Source organism: Oratosquilla oratoria, chromosome 8 (assembly GCF_046742065.1).
Source record: "Oratosquilla oratoria isolate Oo_2021 chromosome 8, ASM4674206v1, whole genome shotgun sequence".
Classification (NCBI taxonomy): Eukaryota; Metazoa; Arthropoda; class Malacostraca; order Stomatopoda; family Squillidae; genus Oratosquilla; species Oratosquilla oratoria.
Genome location: NC_134784.1, coordinates 15,661,939 through 15,681,938, shown reverse-complemented (window position 1 = coordinate 15,681,938; position 20,000 = coordinate 15,661,939). Strand labels below are relative to the sequence as shown.

General features: G+C 38.0%; 1 protein-coding gene across 1 annotated transcript in view; it reads right to left on the bottom strand.

Annotated features, from left to right (window-relative positions):
• The window catches only part of LOC143027590 (uncharacterized), a 178,147-nt gene that overhangs the window by 12,256 nt on the left and 145,891 nt on the right, over positions 1 to 20,000 (bottom strand). Inside the window, exons 11-12 of the mRNA XM_076188927.1 lie at positions 15,507 to 15,712; positions 11,450 to 11,582 (exon numbers count right to left, since the gene is read on the bottom strand). Coding sequence (XP_076045042.1) covers positions 11,450 to 11,582; positions 15,507 to 15,712 — 339 coding nt within the window. The remainder of the gene's footprint in view (positions 1 to 11,449; positions 11,583 to 15,506; positions 15,713 to 20,000) is intronic.

Genomic DNA, 20,000 nt, shown 5'->3' with positions numbered 1-20,000 from the left:
CACACTGCTGAATATCTTCTACAACTTGTACAAAATTCGATCAAGAAGGCTGAACAAGATTTTGGTTGTCACATTGGAAGTGTTGTGACAGACAATGCAGCCAATGTCACCAAGATGAGAAAACTCTTGGAGGAATCGAGTGAACCTGAGCATACCGTCCTCACATACGGCTTATACCGTTCCTTGTATACTTATGGCAAATCTATATAACACTGCTCCTTATATTGATATGCTAAAAATGTCCTTTAGCAATCAGATCGCATATCAGATAGCAGTCCCACAATATTTAAAATCTATGATTTTTTTATTTTAATAAAATAAATCTGATTTAGATAGAAAAGAATCGATTTTCTATATTAAAAAAAAAAAAAAAAAAAAAAATCGCCAACCCTCGTGTCCACTAACCTCATACAATAATACCTGTTAAGTCCGGCTAAAATTGGCATTGCAGAGCATAACAATGCCTTAAAAATAGTTTCTTATTTCACTATAAAATTTTATATTAAGTTATACTGCACTGAATAAGTCAATAGTTGATATATTTGTCCTATATAAAATGTTAGGTTACAAAGAAAGCAATGGCCTCCGCTAGCGAACCCAGGGATCTAGGTGCGCACGTCCTGTGTAATAGTAGTCCTTGATATATATATATATATATATATATATATATATATATATATATATATATATATATATATCACACACAATGATACTGTATTACAATAGAAACTACTGTAGTTTTCAAGTGTTTCTTTTTAATTCTATTTTTCATATTTTACCTATTACACATATCCAAAAGCATGATTTTGAGTATATATTTACATTAATTACTGAAACTATGTACAGTCGCTCATATAAGTACGGTTGTGTGTATTGGGGGTCTTATAATTTAGATTTGGCATCAGCGTTGATTTGTGATATTAGAACTGGCAAGAAGGCAATGTTGACTGAGATACACAACTCGTATATCAGAATTGTAAAGAATAAATCTTTTTCGTTGTTAAGCATTAGATTTTTATATACAATAATTTTCTAATGTTATCTTTTCTTTGAATAGAATTGCAATGCCAAAGTCTAAACAAGAGCAGGATAGTTCAGGTAAGACAGAAAACAAAATATACAACGTCACGAGTAGGCGTAGCTTTTCATGACATCATAGTTTTCTTTACACAGTGAACTGACCAGTCGACATGACGTCATGTCGCTTTTTCTCAGTTTTTATCTATTTTGATTTATCTATTTGTGTAAAAGATCTGAGATAAGATTCCAGAGATTTTGCTGTAGTGTGTGTGTGTTGGGGGGGGGGAGCGGGAGTTAAAAAAGAAAAGAAAATTATAGTTCTCACCTGTGAAAAGAGGGAGGGAGAAAGGTGGATGGTGGGGGGACGGGGGACAATTAAAAACAATGGGTGCTGAGGAAGATTTCATGTATGAATGATTGTACATAAGGAAAACGAACGGTAAAGTATTGAAAAAAAGCCAAACACAGGTGCTCAATTATCTGTTTCACTGTCAATATTTACGAGGGCCCGTGCAAAAATAAACAAATAAACTAATAAATAAATAAATAAATGAATCTATAAAAATCATACTTTTCGATATATAAATGCATATTTTTTATGTATATTATTACACGAGCAAGAAGTAAAATTGCGAAAAGGCGTATCATTGGACAAATTCATTTTTACACTGACCTGAATCTTGTTTATTTATTAGGCGCTTATAAACCTGATTCTACATTCAAGTTGACGCGAAATTCTTCAAATTGTTCGAATTTCCATTAATTGCACATTTGGAAAAAGCGATAATTGTAGAATATTTTCTCTTATTTTTCAGAAAATTTGTTATCTTAACTGCATCGTGAATAAGTCCAATGAATTGTGAATAAAAAAAATCAGGCATTTGGGATAAAATGTCACGATGCCATATTTGATGCCTTCATGCATCTTACATTCTTGAGCAGAGATCCTACACACATCTTTGGCAGGTCCTGAAAATATCTTAAGAAAATATTATGGGCATCTAGCATGGATTCTGTTTAATAGGAAAGTGTCTTTTTTATTTTTTTAATCAAAGTCAACTAACACCAAGGGAGACATCTAGCGGAAAAAGGCTGAAGCTCTCCAAGCTCCGCCCCTTTTCTCTGATGAGCCGATGACGTCGTGTCGGTGACAAACGGAGGTAAGCGAATCGGCGAGGCTAAGTCAACCCAAAAGTCTACTGCAGCAAATGATATCATCATCTATTTATACCGACTGGAATGAACATTGTGTGGTATGTTTTTGTTAAAATATTCTCGTTATCTTGCATATATACGAAAGACAATTGCAACAGTAACGCACAATTTCATAACTTCAGACTTCGTCACAGCCTGTATTAAAAAAACAAAAAAACAAAAAAAAACAAATAAAGGTTTCCTTAAATCGAGTCTTGACTGGAGTTGACGGTAAATATTCCAAAGAAAATCGTGAAAACCCCAGTTTATTTATCTGTTTATTTGTTTATCTATTAATTCATGAACGTGATGGTACAATGCGATGCTTGTTCCTATGCTGTTGTAACTAAGTCTCACATTGAAAAAATATAATAAATAGATAAATAAAACAAAATAGATCAAACTAGTTATCAGTTAAAGTCACTTGTAGTACGTACTTCAGACTATGAGTGTACGTACGTTCAGTCTCTGGTCATTACGTAGTGCCACTCAGTATGGAAGAAGTTACATAAGAATCCAAATCGAATTTTAAATAAATTAATAATTTCATCACAGGAGTTTCTTTAAGTGTGCCTACCATGAACAAATCTACACAAATTCCTTGTGAAAATTTATGTACATCACAAAAAGAACTTAGTAAATATTTTCATGTGTTTAAGAGATTATTGTAATACAGTCAATTATATAATAGCTAGCTGCATTGCGTATGTCAATTTTTTCTTGATTAGTGGGACAGATCAGCGATGTCACACAATTACAAACTACTTGCATAATATTACAAATTAGTGTGTATAATAATCATGAATATAGCTGTCTTACAATGCAATGCTATTCAGTATCGTCAATACTCATTTTTATGTTAATCGTGATATATTTATCGTTGTAAATCTTTGCTCGACAGAATACGTTTTCTATGATCACTAAATTTGAAAGAGAATGGTTATAAACAAGGACTTTGACAGGAGTGACTTTGAATAAGCTCCTACAAAATTATACTGCGTCAGTATGATATATTTGTATATACAGTATATATATATTTTTTGCCACAGTGGGGATGAATCTCTTGTCTGCATGGAAGCTCATCAAAAATAGAGTCAATATCTGCATTATAGTGAATGACTGTACTGCCCAGGTGTGAGGCTGTGTGAATTAAATTTAAAAATACTAATTCCAAAGAAGTAGAAGACCAATGAGATAGTTGTAACTAAAATAAAATATATTAAATAACTGACAAAAATCGTGTTATTTTGTTTTAATCTTATAAGTCAAGACTGCCCCACCCCGTCCATCCAAAGGAACAAGCGAGATGTTTCTTTACAGAATCCAGTCGAAGAACAGGCTTTATGGGGTTATCACACCGGGCTATTTTTCCTCCGACATCCTACCTCCAGCCTCCATTTGTGAATAACCAGAATATGACTTTGCTAATCGAAATCTTACATACTTCTCTAAGAACATTTCACCGGTATGTCTAACATTCGTAAAGGTTTACAATCTCTTAGTTCATTATTTGTGACGAAAAGACAATTTCATATTTGGAGATTTAAAAAATAGGATATTGTAATCGAAGTCGTTTGCACTCAAACGAACTCTCAATGGTCGATGATGGTAAAGCCCGTGGAAAGCCAGCGTGGTAACCCCTTCAGGAAGCGGTTAGTCTTTCTCCTTATGATCATTTGACTTCCGATTTTTCGAAGTTACGATGGGTTTTTAGGAGAAAATAAAGTAAATAGATAAGAAATAATAATAATAATGATAATAATAAAAAAATCAGGGGTGGCGCACATAGATATATATTCCCATGTTAATTATTTTGCTTTATAAATATCTGTGTTTGAAAAAGATTAGGTTATTTTATTATTGTATTGCCATGTTGTCTTTGCGGGGCGATCGCTACCCCTGTGTGTCTGTGCGCCAACTCCCCTTTTCTCGAACCTACTCCCACCGTAAGTCGGGAAGTTGTGACAAAAGCAGTCACCTTTATCCTATGTACTCGGAGAGCCCTGGCAAGTAGCACTCGCCGGGAGCCGTTGGGAATCGAACCCAAGTCTTCATGATTATGAGGCGAAAGTGAGACCCATTTTGTCATAGCAGAACACTAAGGCCATGGTCACACTAGCAGTCTGAACCGCCCGGAAACCGCGGCGGTACCATGTAGTCAAGGAAAAACCGAGCTGCTGTGTGTGAACGGCTCCATCGACTTAAATTGTAATTGAACCTGCCGCGGATAGCCTCTTCCTTTCTAGGTGGCACTTTTCCTTATATTCTGGCTGCCGCCAGGAGATTTTATTCATAGCCAAGGCGCTCAGGGGATTAACAAGATCTGCTACTGGGACTCGAACTCTTGGATGTGCGACTGCTTACCACAAAGCAAGGACGTTACCATTATACCATACTTAATCATAAAAATATATATTTGGAACTTGATTTGTAGAACGCATTCAAACATTCATAGGTTCGAGTCTCATTGGTAAAGCTTGTTAATTCATTTGCCATAACTTCATTCACTCCGTCAATGGTTTGCAGCCTGTTTCAAATAACCCATTTTGCGCTTTTCGTCTCATTTTGGCTGCAGCCGAGTTGTAATCAAATGAATTACGTTTCCCCTTGTATGACTTGGCTGCTGATTGGTTGTTATGGCGTTTCTATCCATGAGGTTAATCTAGCACCACCGTCGTTAGCTTATATTTCATGAAATGATCTAATTAGTCAAGAGTATTTATAGTTTGGACAAGAAGAGAGAAGCGTAACTACGGCCGAAACAGTCACCTTTGCCCTGTTATGCGCTTGGACTGTTGGGGCAAGTAACACTCACTGCTGGGAGTTGGAGAGGAGTGCGAGATTCGAACCGACAACAAAACGAAAACAAGACCAGGACGCTTCCGATTATGTCACCAGCGTACAGGCTTGGGTACGACTCTTGTCTTTCGTTGGAAGTTATGGAAATATGATTAAGGCATTCATGTTTCGTCGCGGCCTACCATTCTGATGGATCCCGAATCGAGGCTCGCGACAGCCATGTTTGTTTATCTGATAGACTTCACTGTTACGAGTTATTTGTTCCAAGATATATATATATATATATATATATGTATATATATATATATATATATATATATATACATATATATATATATATATATGTATATATATGTATATATGTATATATATATGTATATATATATGTATATATATGTATATATATATATATATATACATATATATATATATGTATATACATATATGTATATACATATATACATATATATATATATATATATATATATATATATATATATTCAGTATATATAAATTTTATCCAGAACGCATACCTGCTTTTTGTTCACTCTAGCCTTCTGGGTTGTCTTAATCCTCGATCTTACTTCTGACTTCAGAGATTCAAATCTCATGCAGCCAAATGTAATCATTACAACAAAGCAAGTCCGTAGCGACATCTGGCATCAAAGGAAAGGGGGCGGGGCTAGAGAATGACTTCGTCCTACTTATAGGCATCGCCACACCACATGCTCACGAGACGAAACGCACACAAGGGTGTTAGAATCGAGTAGAAAATATCTAAAATCGACCTTATGGAACTAGTGTTAGGTCACGATGCCCAAGCTACATTCAAAACAGCCTCCACACCCAGGCAGGATCAACCACTGCTAGAGATAATAGAAAGATGTACATTTATTTCGCCAACAGCAACTTTGAATGAAGTCAAATTAAACTGACTTGGAATGCCAAGGGTATAGAATCGAGTACAATGCCATACGAGCTTCATTCAGAGCAGTTTAATGGTAATAATTATAATAATGATAACAACAATAATAATCTTGACGATCGCCAAAAAGACACATGGCAGCTACTCATGGCGTCAGATAAAAAGCTGGATTAGTACATATACATACATACATATATACATATACATATATATATATATATATATATATATATATATATATATATATATATATAAATGTATATATATACACATGTAAAAATAGGACAATTAAATACCGCATATATATATATAATAGGAGAAAGACTGAGAGCTAATAGACAGACAGAAATAGAAGAAAAAAGATGCTGGTTAAGCGTGGCACAATACAAGTTCTTTGAGTGGCCACAACACCGTACCTGACTCGTGGGAAGGGGAGTGAAGGCACGGCTCAGAATAAGTTGCCAGAGAGTTGGTTGGTAGAGATGGTGGCGAAGCATTTGAATGTCGGGAGCTGATTGGTGAAGGTGGGCTCGGATCATTTGAACTTAACACCTGGACACGAAGAACACACTGTAGAGGTGGCGCGGTGTCACACGGGAGGCGGTACCATATCACAAGAGGTTTAGCACATGCAATAGTGGTGGTGGTGGTGGTGGTGGTGGCTGGACCTTGGCCTCAGGAGCAAGAACACGAGCCGCGTTTTTTTTTTTTTTTTTTTTTTTTTTGTTCTACATTTCACACATCCTTCCCCTGGTTATGCAGACAATTTTGCAAAGCGCTGCAACGACTACGAATGGTTTTTCTTTTCTCTTTGGGTTATTTGGCTGTTCGAGTGTGGGTTTGCTTATTTCTTGTTGTGGGTCCAAAAGTCTACTTTTTTTTTGCCTACTATGACCCTGCCCAATTCATTCAATAACTAATAAATTGTGTAGACAATTGAGTTATTAAGTCTCTCAAATGAATCACAATGGAGTAGCCAAATGGGTCATGGGAACTCTACAATCACGACTTTGTAAGTGAAATCGTACGTGTGGCCGATTGTGTAGCCTGTGATTATGTTTGTCATTTACGTGAAATTTGTTTTTAAAGTTCCGTTTAAATTATTGAAGGGTTTTGATGACGGATTGTTTTGAGATCTGAGTCAGTTTCTGCATTCAGTATTCTGAATGCGTTTGTATTTTTTATTTATTCATTTTTTTTTTTTATGGTGGACCTTTTGGTCCTTACTGGAGACGTGTCGTAGCTCAGTCTTGTATTCTCACTCCCTTGGCTCTTTGGGTGTTGTGGTTTTCAAGGTCCATTTTTTATATATATTTTTTGACACATGGTGGAAATGAAAAGCACAGTGATGCACAAGAGTTCTGCAAAAAGAACCTAACGACGACAACTTGCATTTTGGAAAAAAAAAGAAAAAGAAAACTACGGTAAGAGTAAGGATAAGTTGTCATGCGCTCATTGGGTTGAAGAGATTTCTAAGTGAGCATTCCACCTAGGATTTCATACCAATTGTTGAATCTCGGGAATAGTCAACCGAATTTTGAAGAAAATGATAACAATAACAATAATAATAATGACAATAATAGTAATGACAACAATAATGATAATAATGATAATAATAATAATAATATTAAATGATAAAAATAATAATAAAATGCTTCGGGTCGCACATGCACTGACTCAGAGAAAAAAATATTTTAAGAAATTAGAAATAAATCTAATATTTTTGTGAAAATTAAAGAAAAACTCAACTCAAACCAAAGAGACTTAATATACAAATATACAAATATGGACATATTGAAGGGAAAACAGTGGTGTATGGGGAAGAGGAAGACGAGGAAATGAAAACAGAGAAAATATGTAAACATATACACGTGTCAAAAGGAAAACAAATGATAAAGAAAAAATTGTCATGAAAAAGAAAAACAGAGAGACCGAGATTAGTAATGTAATAGTGGCGGTGGCGGTGGCGGTGGCGGTTGGCGGTTGGCGAGGCGGTTGTAACAAAGGTGATGGTGGTTGTGGTATCAAGGTGTGGATGGTGGCGGAGAAGTAAAAGCAGGTGGATAAGGATAAGGGCGAGGAAGAAGAGGATGAAGAGAATGGGGAAGATGAAGATGAGGAGGAAGAAGAAGAAGAGAAGGAGAAGGAGGGATAGGTGAAGAGAAGAGAGGGGTTTGAAAAGCTGTGATAAAGGAATGATAAGGAAGAAGAAGAAGACAAAAATTAGATGTAGAATAAGAATAAGAATAAGAAGAAGAAGAAGAAGAATGAAATATTGTGATAAAGGAATTATGAAGAAGAAAAGAAGAAGACAAAAAATAAAAAGATGTAGAAGAAGAAGACGAAAAAGAAGAAAAGAAGACAAAAAAAGAAGAACAAGAGAAGGAGAGAGAGAGAGAGAGAGAGAGAGAGAGAGAGAGAGAGAGAGAGAGAGAGAGAGAGAGAGAGAGAGGTAGGTTGTACATGGGGACAGGTGTACAGGAGGGAGAAGAGTGGGAAAAAGATGATGGGTGAAGTAGTAAGCACCCAGTCCGCTGTTTTCACGGCAATTAGAGTCCGTAGATAGGGTTGCCAATCTTTCGAAACCTGAACTAATTTATGCTTTCAATTTATGATTTAATCAACTACTTTAATGAAATAAATCTATGAATGAGTTTACGAATAAATATATAAATCAATTCAATGAACTAATTTACGATATACTGAATTCACAGTCCATTTTCGTTCGTTTGCTAACGTCCACGAGTTCCGATTTTCGAGGAGATTGGCACCCCTGGGTCTCAGCTGAACCAAGTCTGGCGCTTGTCAGAATCAAATGTCTAAAGACCCTTCTTAGCTTAAAGGCATTTTGGTCGAAATAATTTGAAACTTCAATCCAAAATCAAGCTTAAAATTCTTGGATCACGTGTTGGACTTGTGATTGACAGCTATTTCCCTCCCGGAGAAGAGCTCAGAGCTCATATATGACCGACCTATGGGTGATGGTGTGACCTTACACGCACACACACACCCAACTCCCCGCCCACGAGAGTTGGAGTAACAACCCACAGCGCAGCGATACTGAAATTATTCCAGCCCTGAGCGGGATTCGAACCCTGACCGCCTTGGTGGCAGCCGGAAACTCTAACCACTGCGCCACGAGAAGTACGTGCGTGTGCGCGCGTGTGTGTGTGCGTGCGTGTGCATGTGTGTGTGCGTGTGTGTGTGTGTGTGCGTGTGTGCGTGTGTACGTGCGTGTGCATGTGTGTGTGCGTGTGTGTGTGTGTGTGTGTGTGTGTGTGTGTGTGTGTGTGTGTGTGTGTGTGTGTGTGTGTGTGTGTATGTGTGTGTGTGTGTGTGTGTTTGAGAGAGAGAGAGAGAGAGAGAGAGAGAGAGAGAGAGAGAGAGAGAGAGAGAGAGAGAGAGAGAGAGAGAGAGAGAGAGAGAGAGAGAGAGAGAGAGAGAGAGAGAGAGAGAGTCCATCGGATATATACACAATATATACCAAACCCTGCATTATTTCTTTTTAGTAATAGCAACCATATTTGGAACAAATGGCCTGCACTAAAGGCCTTTTTCATAATAAATCACGAGTTCTTTCAATGTAAACATACGTTTTGTGCCTATATTCATGTTTTAATAATAAATCCTTGCGGTAGCCCATTGGATACAGTGTCGAGCTCATAACCACGTGGTCGTGATTTTCGGGGACTTGCTGCGTACTTCTTGCGTTGGTTCTAACTTTGTTCCAAGTAATGTTGTTATTACTAAAAAATGCAGGGTTTGGTATATACATATATATTGGTCACATATCCGCTGGACTAATCCAAAGTTGGTTGTATATGCTTGTTCTTTGTTCCAAGTCAAGTTGAAAAAAAGAAGGGTCTTATTATATTGTGCACAAATCTAACGGACTACTGGGCCACTCTCTGTCTGTGGACCATTTTCGTAGCATTCATTCTGTGACCAGATATGGTCCAAATTAAGGTGCCCTGGCTAAACTAGGGGTTCCTATAAAGGACCTTCAGTTTTTGACCATTCTGTGGACACACCTAACAAACAGGATATGGGTCGTAGGTTGGGAACCCTTTCCCTATAGTCCTAATGAGACTAAAATGGGGTTACTGGTTGTTGCAATAACTTGGCGGTGGTAGTGGGGGTGGTGGTGGCTACTATTATTAGTCTCATCTGTCCACCATTGTACCATCATCCTATTTACATTTTGATCTGGCTAACTGCCCAAAATTTGTATTGAGTGAATGGAAACCAGATTCAGGATTTGCTCCCGAGCTGAACAAAATCGTCTGGCGTCAGTTTGAACGACATCTAACAAGTAGGACTTTCTGGTGAAGACTGTATACGTTTCTAAAGGGGTTATCATACTGGGCTACTTTTCCTCCGACATTTTACGATCTCTTAGTTCATCAGCTTTGATATATATGACGGAAAAATAATTTGTTATTTGGAAATTTGAAAAAAAAAAAAAAATATATTGTACCCGAAGTCGATTTTACTCATACGAAACCTCAATGGTCGACGCCGATGAAGCCCTTGGAAGCCCAGTGTGATAATCCTTTAAGCTTCAGAGTCGGTTTGTCAGCGGAAGTCAACGTGATGCAATTTTGTTTGGTTTTCGTAAAGAATCAGACATTGTTTAAAGTGTAAAAGCGTTCAAGTAAGACCCAAAATATATAAAGATGAAGAATATGCAAAAACATATATATATATATATATATATATATATATATATATATATATATATACATACATACTGTAAAAAACGCCATGAAAACCGTTGTTGATTTATGATTTCTTTATCTATTTATATTGTAAAGCTAAGTAGAGCTGAAATCCTGCGGCTTTGATTTCAATTGATAATTCAGGTATTATTTACACAAATATTGAAATTGGTATATGCCCTACCATTTGAATTACCAGGAAATTTTGGCTCAGCAATGGTTACTTATTATGCGAAGAATTCATGTAAATTAAAAGCTAAGATAATGCAATCTTTTTTGTTCTTATTAGTGAAGCAGCATTAGTATATTGTTAGCCATATGGTGGGAAAATATTTGTACAAAATGTGTCAGTTTTCTCAGAAAAAGACAAAATGTCTTTTTCTTATAGTGCTGGCTGACATATAAAGCTAAGAGAAAGCAAAGAAACCCAAAATATACGCCATGTCGGTCTTCCTAGATTCTGGTTTTCTTTGAGGACGTCGACATGCAAACAGAGAAAACGGTAAACATTGTACCCGGCGAAGGGGTGAACTTTTGTATTCTTTCACCACAATCTAGGTTTTGTATATTCCACTGTCCATGGATTGAGAAGCAAAAGAACTTAACAAAAAAGCCGGAAGCCTCATAGATGTACAGGAATCGGTAGGGTACATACAAATAGTACGGTGATGTGACACATTATGTATAAAAAGAGGAACAGAGGACAAGGTAGGGCGAGTGAGTGAGGTAGAGAGAAGAGGTCGGTGAGAGAGAGATTGATAGAGAGAGAGTGAGAGAGCGTGTGAGAGTCTACCTTCGTGAGAGCCGTGAGAACTGTATCTGGCATGTGGTCCTGGATCATACAAGGGGAGATGAGAACCTCATCGAAGTCTTTGTTGTCGACCCAAACTGCTTGGTACACAGGAGACTGTGATGAACACCACGACCTGAAGAGAAGTGAAAAAAAAAAACCACATAAAGCCATCTTTTAAAGCAATGCAGCAAGACACAACACCGCCACCGCCCTGCTGTGGTTGTGGTATGTCTTGCTGCATTACTTCCGACCCTGGAAGTGGGCAGGAGACCGGGATGACCCGTCATCCACGAGGAGCTAATATGAGAGGGAGGAAAGGGTAATGGAGGGGAATGTGGAATGGATGGGATTGGATGCGTGCCTTTGACTTTGGCTACCTCCCTTATAAGGGGGAAAGAGACCCTTGGTGTGTAGATAGGTAGATAACCTTTTAATGCTTGCCTTGCTGATTCTTGAAAAAAAAAGACTGAAATGACTTCGAGTGAATGTTTATATAAATTACTCTCCTATTTTATCTACCTATCTATAGACCAAGGGCGGTCCTCTTCCCCCCTTATAAGGGGGGTAGCCAAAGTCAAAGGCACGCACCCACTCCCACCCACCACCATTTTGTTTTCCTTTCATTTTAGCTCCTCATGGATGAAGGGTCGTCCGTGGGGTGACCCTTCATCCACAATGTTGTTTTACAAATTTTGTATAAATCTACAAGTTGTACAATAGGTACTCACGCGGGTGTAGATATAAATGCACACTGAAACACGCACGCGCACGCACGCACACACACACACACACACACACACACACACACACACACACACACACACACACACACACACACACACACACACACACACACACACACACACACACACACACACACACACACACACACACACACACACACACACACACACACACAAAACACACATACACACACACAAAATACACACACGCACACGTAAATAGACCTATCCACGAGGAAAATATCGTTTCGAAAAGGTATGGGACGTACAAAGTAAAATGTCACGAAAATTAGTATATATATATATATATATATATATATATATATATATATAATATATATATATATATATATATATATATATAAAATTGGATATACATGAAGATTATAAAGTCCTTGTGCATTTTCAAATACGTAATGATGGTAGGCATGTTGGAAACATTGAAAAATATAATTTTTTTTTGTCATAATCATGTACAGTGAGAAAGTTATAAGTACTCTAAATTGCACACGGACTTTATAAGCTCCTTATATATGTATATACGAGTATACATACATACATACGTAAGTGGAGTAGGAAACACAGGAGTCTTAGTCTGAGTTTATTCCTGACTAGATTCGTAGGTATGCTTCTTGAAAAAGCATACCTGCGAAACTAGTCAGGAATAAACTCAGATTCAGACTCCTGTGTTTCCTACTCCACTTACGTCAACCTGTCAGAATGTCTCAACAAATATATACATACATACACTAGGCGCCTCTCGGCGTACGCTCCTGACCTTCTTCATGTGGGAGGAGCGAGTTCAATAACGCCGGATGCGGTGCAACTGACCAAATGTGTTCACAAAAAGAGAAATAATTGAAAATAGAAAACTGAAAAAACACACACACACAGACGCGGTCGGTAAAGGAGAATGAACGGAAATATTTCTATAAAAAAAAGAGAAAAGGGGAAAGGCGAAGCCATTTATACACGCCGCGGGACGCATAAAGAACAAGATACGAAAAGACAAATGACAATCGGGAGTGACGTCATCGATGGAGAGTAAGTATAGACGACACAACGATGGCACCACATTGGCCAAAGGCTATTATGACGTCACGGCCCGAGCGTCGTATTAGTCACATGATATGACGTCATCGATGTGTTGCTAGTGGGCTGGATTGCTTGAATGTCGCATTGGTGAAGTGTCATGACGTCATAATCGCATTCTTCACACAATAAGACGTCATTGATGCAATGAAAGTGGAGAGGACAGCGTGAAAGCCGCATTGGTGAGGTGCTATGACGTCATAGTCGCATTGGTCAAAAGAGACAATGACGTCATTGTCGCATTTTTCACACGGCATGATGTCATAAACAAGACTGATATTACGCCATTGGTAGTGGTGGTGTATTGGTTTGTGGGTGTCGTCGACTGCGATCCCTTTCAAAGGGGGTCCCTTCTTTAACAGAAACGTCTGTTGTACAATTTTTTTTTTGTATATCTAAAGGATCATTTTATATCATTATTATTATCTTATTATTATCATTATCATTATTATTTCAATTTTTAATTTCATAGTATGTATTAAACTATCTGCTTTCAGCAAACCCACACGCTCCCTCACCTTTTAAGTATTTACACGAAATTATATATATATTTATATATATATATATATATATATATATATATATATATATATATATATTATATATATATATTATATATATATACATACACACACACACACACACACACACACACACACACACACACACACACACACACATATATATATATATATATATATATATATATATATATATATATATATATCATATAGAAAACGGGTTGGAGTGACTGATAGAATTATACTTTGCATATATACGGCAGAGATTTGTTCTTGGAATAATTCCATTATTTTTATCAAAAATTCATTTTGCGCGCCCGATCGGGTTAGAGTATCACTAGTTGCGGCCAGTTCATTCAATTCCACGCTACAAAGTCGATAAGGGGCACCGTTCTAGCCTCCTGATAGAGGGAGTTCACGGCGTTAAACCGAATTGAATCCAAATTTGCTCGGAAAAGTCTTGCAAAAGAGAGAACATATTCGTACATAACATAAGAATGAAGGAGACTGCAAGAGACTGTAAGGCCTACAGTAGGCAGTTCTATGTCCATTACCGCCGATAATCCCCACCCAAAAAGTTATCTAGCCTTGAGTTGCCCACTCTATTGGTAAGCCAGTTCTTGCCTATTTCCTTCTTGAATATAAATTTGTCCAATTTAAATCCATTACTGCGAGTCCACATAAAAAAAAGGGTATGACATAGCCTTGTACCATTCTCAAAGGTATAATAAGAAATCCCCGTAAGTGGTAGTGACTGGATAAAACTGATGTAATTAATATGGAACTTGGTGACACCCTTATGGACCAGAGGCACGCAGCTCTCTTTCATGACTGAAAACTAATCTCTTCTCAATAAATTAATAGATAAGATTTTCGGTTTTAGGTCGCGAAATCCACATTATTAGGAAGCTAAGACGGTGCCCTTTACAGAGGACTTTTTTTTTCGTGGAATTTAATAAACCATATCCTTGGCCCAACTCGCTGGTGGTAATTCGAACTGTTGTCACCTCGACCTCTGTCGCAAGTAGCGACGCTCTAACCCGCTCGGCTCAACTGAAACAAATAAACAAATAGATAAATATATTAGTAAATAAATGACAAATATTGACTTAGTAATTTTTCCTAATACCCTCTTTAAATCTGTACTGCCTCTTCTGTCCGATGTTGTCCCCAAGGAAAGAAGTGCTGGTTATTGCTGTCTTACGATGAGATCCCTAAGAACTCATAACCATAATCCCGTCCCTCAAACTTAAACGCAAAACTCATAATCAATCATCCTAAACGCATGAAACATCAACCAAATCTGAACATCACATTTCCCGATCTCAGAATAATTTCCCGAACTTGTATCTTTATCTTCCAAAACAGGGACGACATCTTTCTAACTCGGAATTGCATCTCTCAAACTTGGAATGGCATATTCATAACTCGGAAGTCCATCTCCTAAACTAGAAAGTCCATCTCCCAAACTCGGAATCATGTCTCCAGAACTCGGAATCACAGTTTCTGAACTCGGATTTGTATTTTCCGAACTCGGAATTGCATCTTATAAACTCGAAATATCTTCCGAAGTCCTAATTGTATCTTCTAAACTCGGATATACATTCCCTCCCAGAATCCCACTCTTCCTAACTTAAAACTGTATCTTTTGAAGTCCGAACCCCACCTCCCGAATTCAGAACCCTCATTCCCCAAACATACTGTTTCTTCTCCGGGTGGCTCCTGACGACGTGAAGGATCTTCCCTGGCGGGTAGAGCGGCGGGTGGACGGTGAGGGCAATGGAGGAGTCTGACGGGTGAGCCGACTGGGATCTCATCGCGCACCTTGAGGTACTCCACTCCTCAGCTTCGCCCCCGGGATCCTTCCAGCCTCCGCAGCACCGCAGACTCAAAGTAATCGTTTTCCACTGCAGAGGAAGGAACAAAGAATTACCAAAGGTTCTTCCTTCATTCACTCAAGATGCTACCAGCCTCTGTTCCGTCACAGGCTTAATGTGATCATCATTCACTGCGAGAGAAAGGTACTTATTAATGCTAATGTCTTCCATAGATGGAGGTTTAATGTGATCATCTTTTAGTGTGAGAGAAAGAATAAACAGGTACTCTACAGTGCTAATGTCTCTCATGGATGGAGGTAATATGAAGCGTCCTGAAACAGAGAGGCATCCCTGCCACTTTTAGTGGTTTCGAGTGAAAATCGGATCATAAAAGGCGTAAGTCTCCTCTGTATGTATATCTGTACTCAACTCGAAACCAGTCAAAGTGGCGGGGATGCCCCTCTGTTTCTGGACTCTGCATATGGAAGAGATTTCATGCGGAGTAACAAACGTGGTCTTTGTGTAAGGAGGCGGAGTACGGGAGGTCTCTCATATTGGAGGAACGATGTACGGAGGAGAAGGAGTAAGAATAAGATGTTAAATAAGAAGTTTTGCATTGGGAGGGATGGAGGAATAGGTGTCCTCCACACGGCAGGAGGAATAGGTGCCCTCCACATGGGAGAGGAAACGGTGTGATTATGGAGTGAGGGGGAGTGAAAGGAGGATACATGATAAAGGGGGAAGAGAAGGAGACACAAGAGGAAAAAGAGGAGGAGGTGGAAGAGGGAGAGGAAGAAGAAGAAGGAGGAGTATGAACAAGAAAAAGAATTTTATTTATTGAAGGAAATTCATTCCACTTATCGACTACGCGGTTGATGGGATTGTTTCTATCTACTTCTAGATTAAATCTACATCCTGACTGATTCAGGCCACTGTATCTCGCATTAAGTAGGTAGATAATACACATGCAGTTGCACATTTGTATGTGCACACTTATGGTCACATTTGTATCTATATCCGCACATAAAATACACATATATATTCGTAAACACGCATCTACCTTTACATATGGACAAGCACCTAAACACACACACACACACACACACACACACACACACACACACACACACACACACACACACACACACACACACACACACACACACACACACACACACACACACACACACACACACACACACACACACACACACACACACACACACACACACACACACACACACACACACACACACACAAAAAAAAAAAAAAACACACTGGAAAGTTCACCTATGATGAAGGAAATAAAAATAACACAGAGGGAAATAAGAGACCAAGTAAAAAACCTAGATGTCAGAAAGTCGCACGGACCAGATGAAATTGCCAATTGGATATTGAAAGAGTGTATAGACGAACTGACAGATAAAATACACAAGATAATAGACTTCTAATTAAAAGAGGGAAAGGTACCGCAAGATTGGAAAAATGCAAACATAGTACCAATGCACAAAGGAGGAAACAGGGAAGATCCTACAAACTTTAGACCGGTGTCCCTCACAAGCACAGTAGCAAAAATATGAGAAAAGATTATCAGGAACAGATGGAGCAAATACTTGGAAGAAAATAAAATAATAAACCAGAAAACAATTTGGTTTTAGAAGTGGAAGATCGTGCACCACAAATCTAATCTGCTTTTACTCGAGACTAATTGAGATAATACAAGAAAGAGATGGATGGGCAGACTGCGCCTTTCTGGATTTGCAGAAAGCTTTTGACGAGGTACCACACAAAAAATTAATAAGTAAAATTGAAAAAAAATAGGAGGAATTCAAGGTAAACTATTGGAATGGGTGAAGGACTTCTTGACTGGGAGAAAAATGAGAGACTTAGAGACAAAAGTTCGAAATAGGAAGATGTAAAAAGTGGCGTCCCACAAGGCTCTGTTTTAGCTCCTTTAATGTTTGCCATATACATAAATGATATGGACGAAGGAGTAAATTGTTACATAAATTTTGTTGCCGACGATACCAAATTACTCAAGAGAGTGAAAACAGAAGAAGATTGTAGATCGCTACAAGATGACCTAGATAAAGTATGGGAATACAGCCAGAAATACGAGATGGAATTTGGAAGAGGCAAAAACAGAGTTTCGGGAAAATATACGATTGGGAACAAAGAAGTAAAGAAAGTAAACTCAGAGAGGGACCTAAGAGTAATCATCTCAATAGACTTGACACCTGACAAACATGTAAATAAATTATTCGAAGAGACTTACAACTTATTAAGATCAATGAAAGTGGCCTTCGACTACATGGGTGAAGAGATGGTTAAGAAAATAATTACTACATTGATAAGACCGAAACTAGAATATGCTATATCAATGTGGGCACCAAGCACACAGAAAAACACAAAGAAATTAGAAATGATCCAAAGAGCGGCGACTAAGATGGCACCCACACTGTCAAATTTGACATATGAACAAATATTGGAAAAAGTACAGCTGTCAACATTGGAACAGAGAAGGGAAAGAGGCGACCTGTTGACCATTTTCAGAATTATGAAAGGGATGGAAGTTCTCGATAGAAATGACCTATTGAAATGGGACAAGAGAGAAACAAGAGGACACGATAAGAAGCTAAAGAAGGACAGTTACAGAAGAGACCTGAAAAAGACCAGTTTCCCGCACAGAGTGGTCGATGTCTGGAAGAAACTAAACAGTGAAACAGTGAATGCCAGAACTATACACGAGTTCAAGAATAAACTGGATGTGGAGAGATACGAAAACGGGTCACAACGAGCATAGCTCCCGTCCCGTAAAATACAACTAGGTAAATACAAGTACACATGCATACCCACAACAATATGTTTCAAATATAAATCGAAAGGCATCCATAATTGGTGACAGGAGCCAATAAGAAATTAATGCAAGGGTTTCTGTTACCAGAACCTGAGGTGGAATACCAGGAAATGTTGAAGAACTTACTTCGCCAAAAGTACAAGCGTCAAGAGTTGTCACAGAAGAAGAAGATGAAGAAGAAGATGGAGAAGAAGAAGAAGAAGAAGAAGAAGATGAAAAAGAAGAAGAAGACGAAGAAGAAAAAAGAAGATGAAGTAGAAGAAGAAGAAGAAGAAGAAGAAGAAGAATATGGAGAGGAAAAGAAGAAGAAGAAGAAGAAGAAGAAGAAGAAGAAGAAGAAGAAGAAGAAGAAGAAGAAGAAGAAGAAGAAGAAGAAGAAGAAGAAGAAGAAGAAGAAGAAGAAGAAGAAGAAGAAGAAGAAGAAGAAGAAGAAGAAGAAGAAGAAGAAGAAGAGCGGGCGGCGATAGGCAATGGAAGCTAAAGCAATGCACCGGGATGTAATGGAGGAACGTGGGAAGGGACAGACCGCTGGGAAACAAAGGAGTGAGCGGAAAAGCGATAATATGCTACAGGAAAAATGAAGACTCGTGAGCGCTTTTGATGCATGGGGAGGGGTAGTCGATGTTGGAAAGAGGGGGACAAGGCGACGGGGGAGGGGGTCATGTTGAGGTAATAATGAAATAGAAAAAAAAAATATGGTGGGTGGGTGATGCAGGCAAGGTCATCATATTAAGTCAGCAGAGCAGCACTCGTACTAATGGATTTAAATTGGACAAATTTAGGTTTAAGAATGAAATGGGCAAAAACTGGTTTACCAATAGAGGGGTTAATAAATGGAACAAACTGAGGAACCATGTAGTGAGCGCTGAAACTATCGGTTGTTTTAAGAGAAGGTTAGATAACTTTATGGATAGGTATGATAGGTGGTAAGGTATATGGAACTACCTAGTATAGGTCTTATGGTCGCTTGCAGTCTCCTTCATTCTTATGTTCTTATGCAACAGATGGGAAGTGATGAAACAAGTAATAAACAGAAAAGGAATTAATTACAGAAAAGCAGTAAAGATGAAAAAATGAACTTTAGAAAAAAATGTGTTGAACAGAGGGAAAGTTTAAGAAAAAAACTAGTGAACAGAAGGGATAACTCCGTGTGATTATAAAAAGGATTAGGGATCAACAAGCATTTTACATGTTTCGCTTTGCTGGATAGACATCGGAGCAGATTATCTCCCCCAATGCTCGTGTCTAAAACAGATTAACAACTTAATCTCCTTCTCATCATTATCATCAAGAGTAGTAAATAATACCATTTCTTTTCTTTTTGTTATGACGACTTTTGTTATCATCGTCATCATGAATTAACATTATAATACTTACTATTGTTGTTATTATTCTAAATATCGCCCTCTTATCATAATCATTGTTATTATTATTGTCATATTTTAATTTTCATTATTAATACCTACAAGATTCCTCTAGATTACAAGTTCTCAACCTTGGGGCCATGGCTTGCTGTTACAA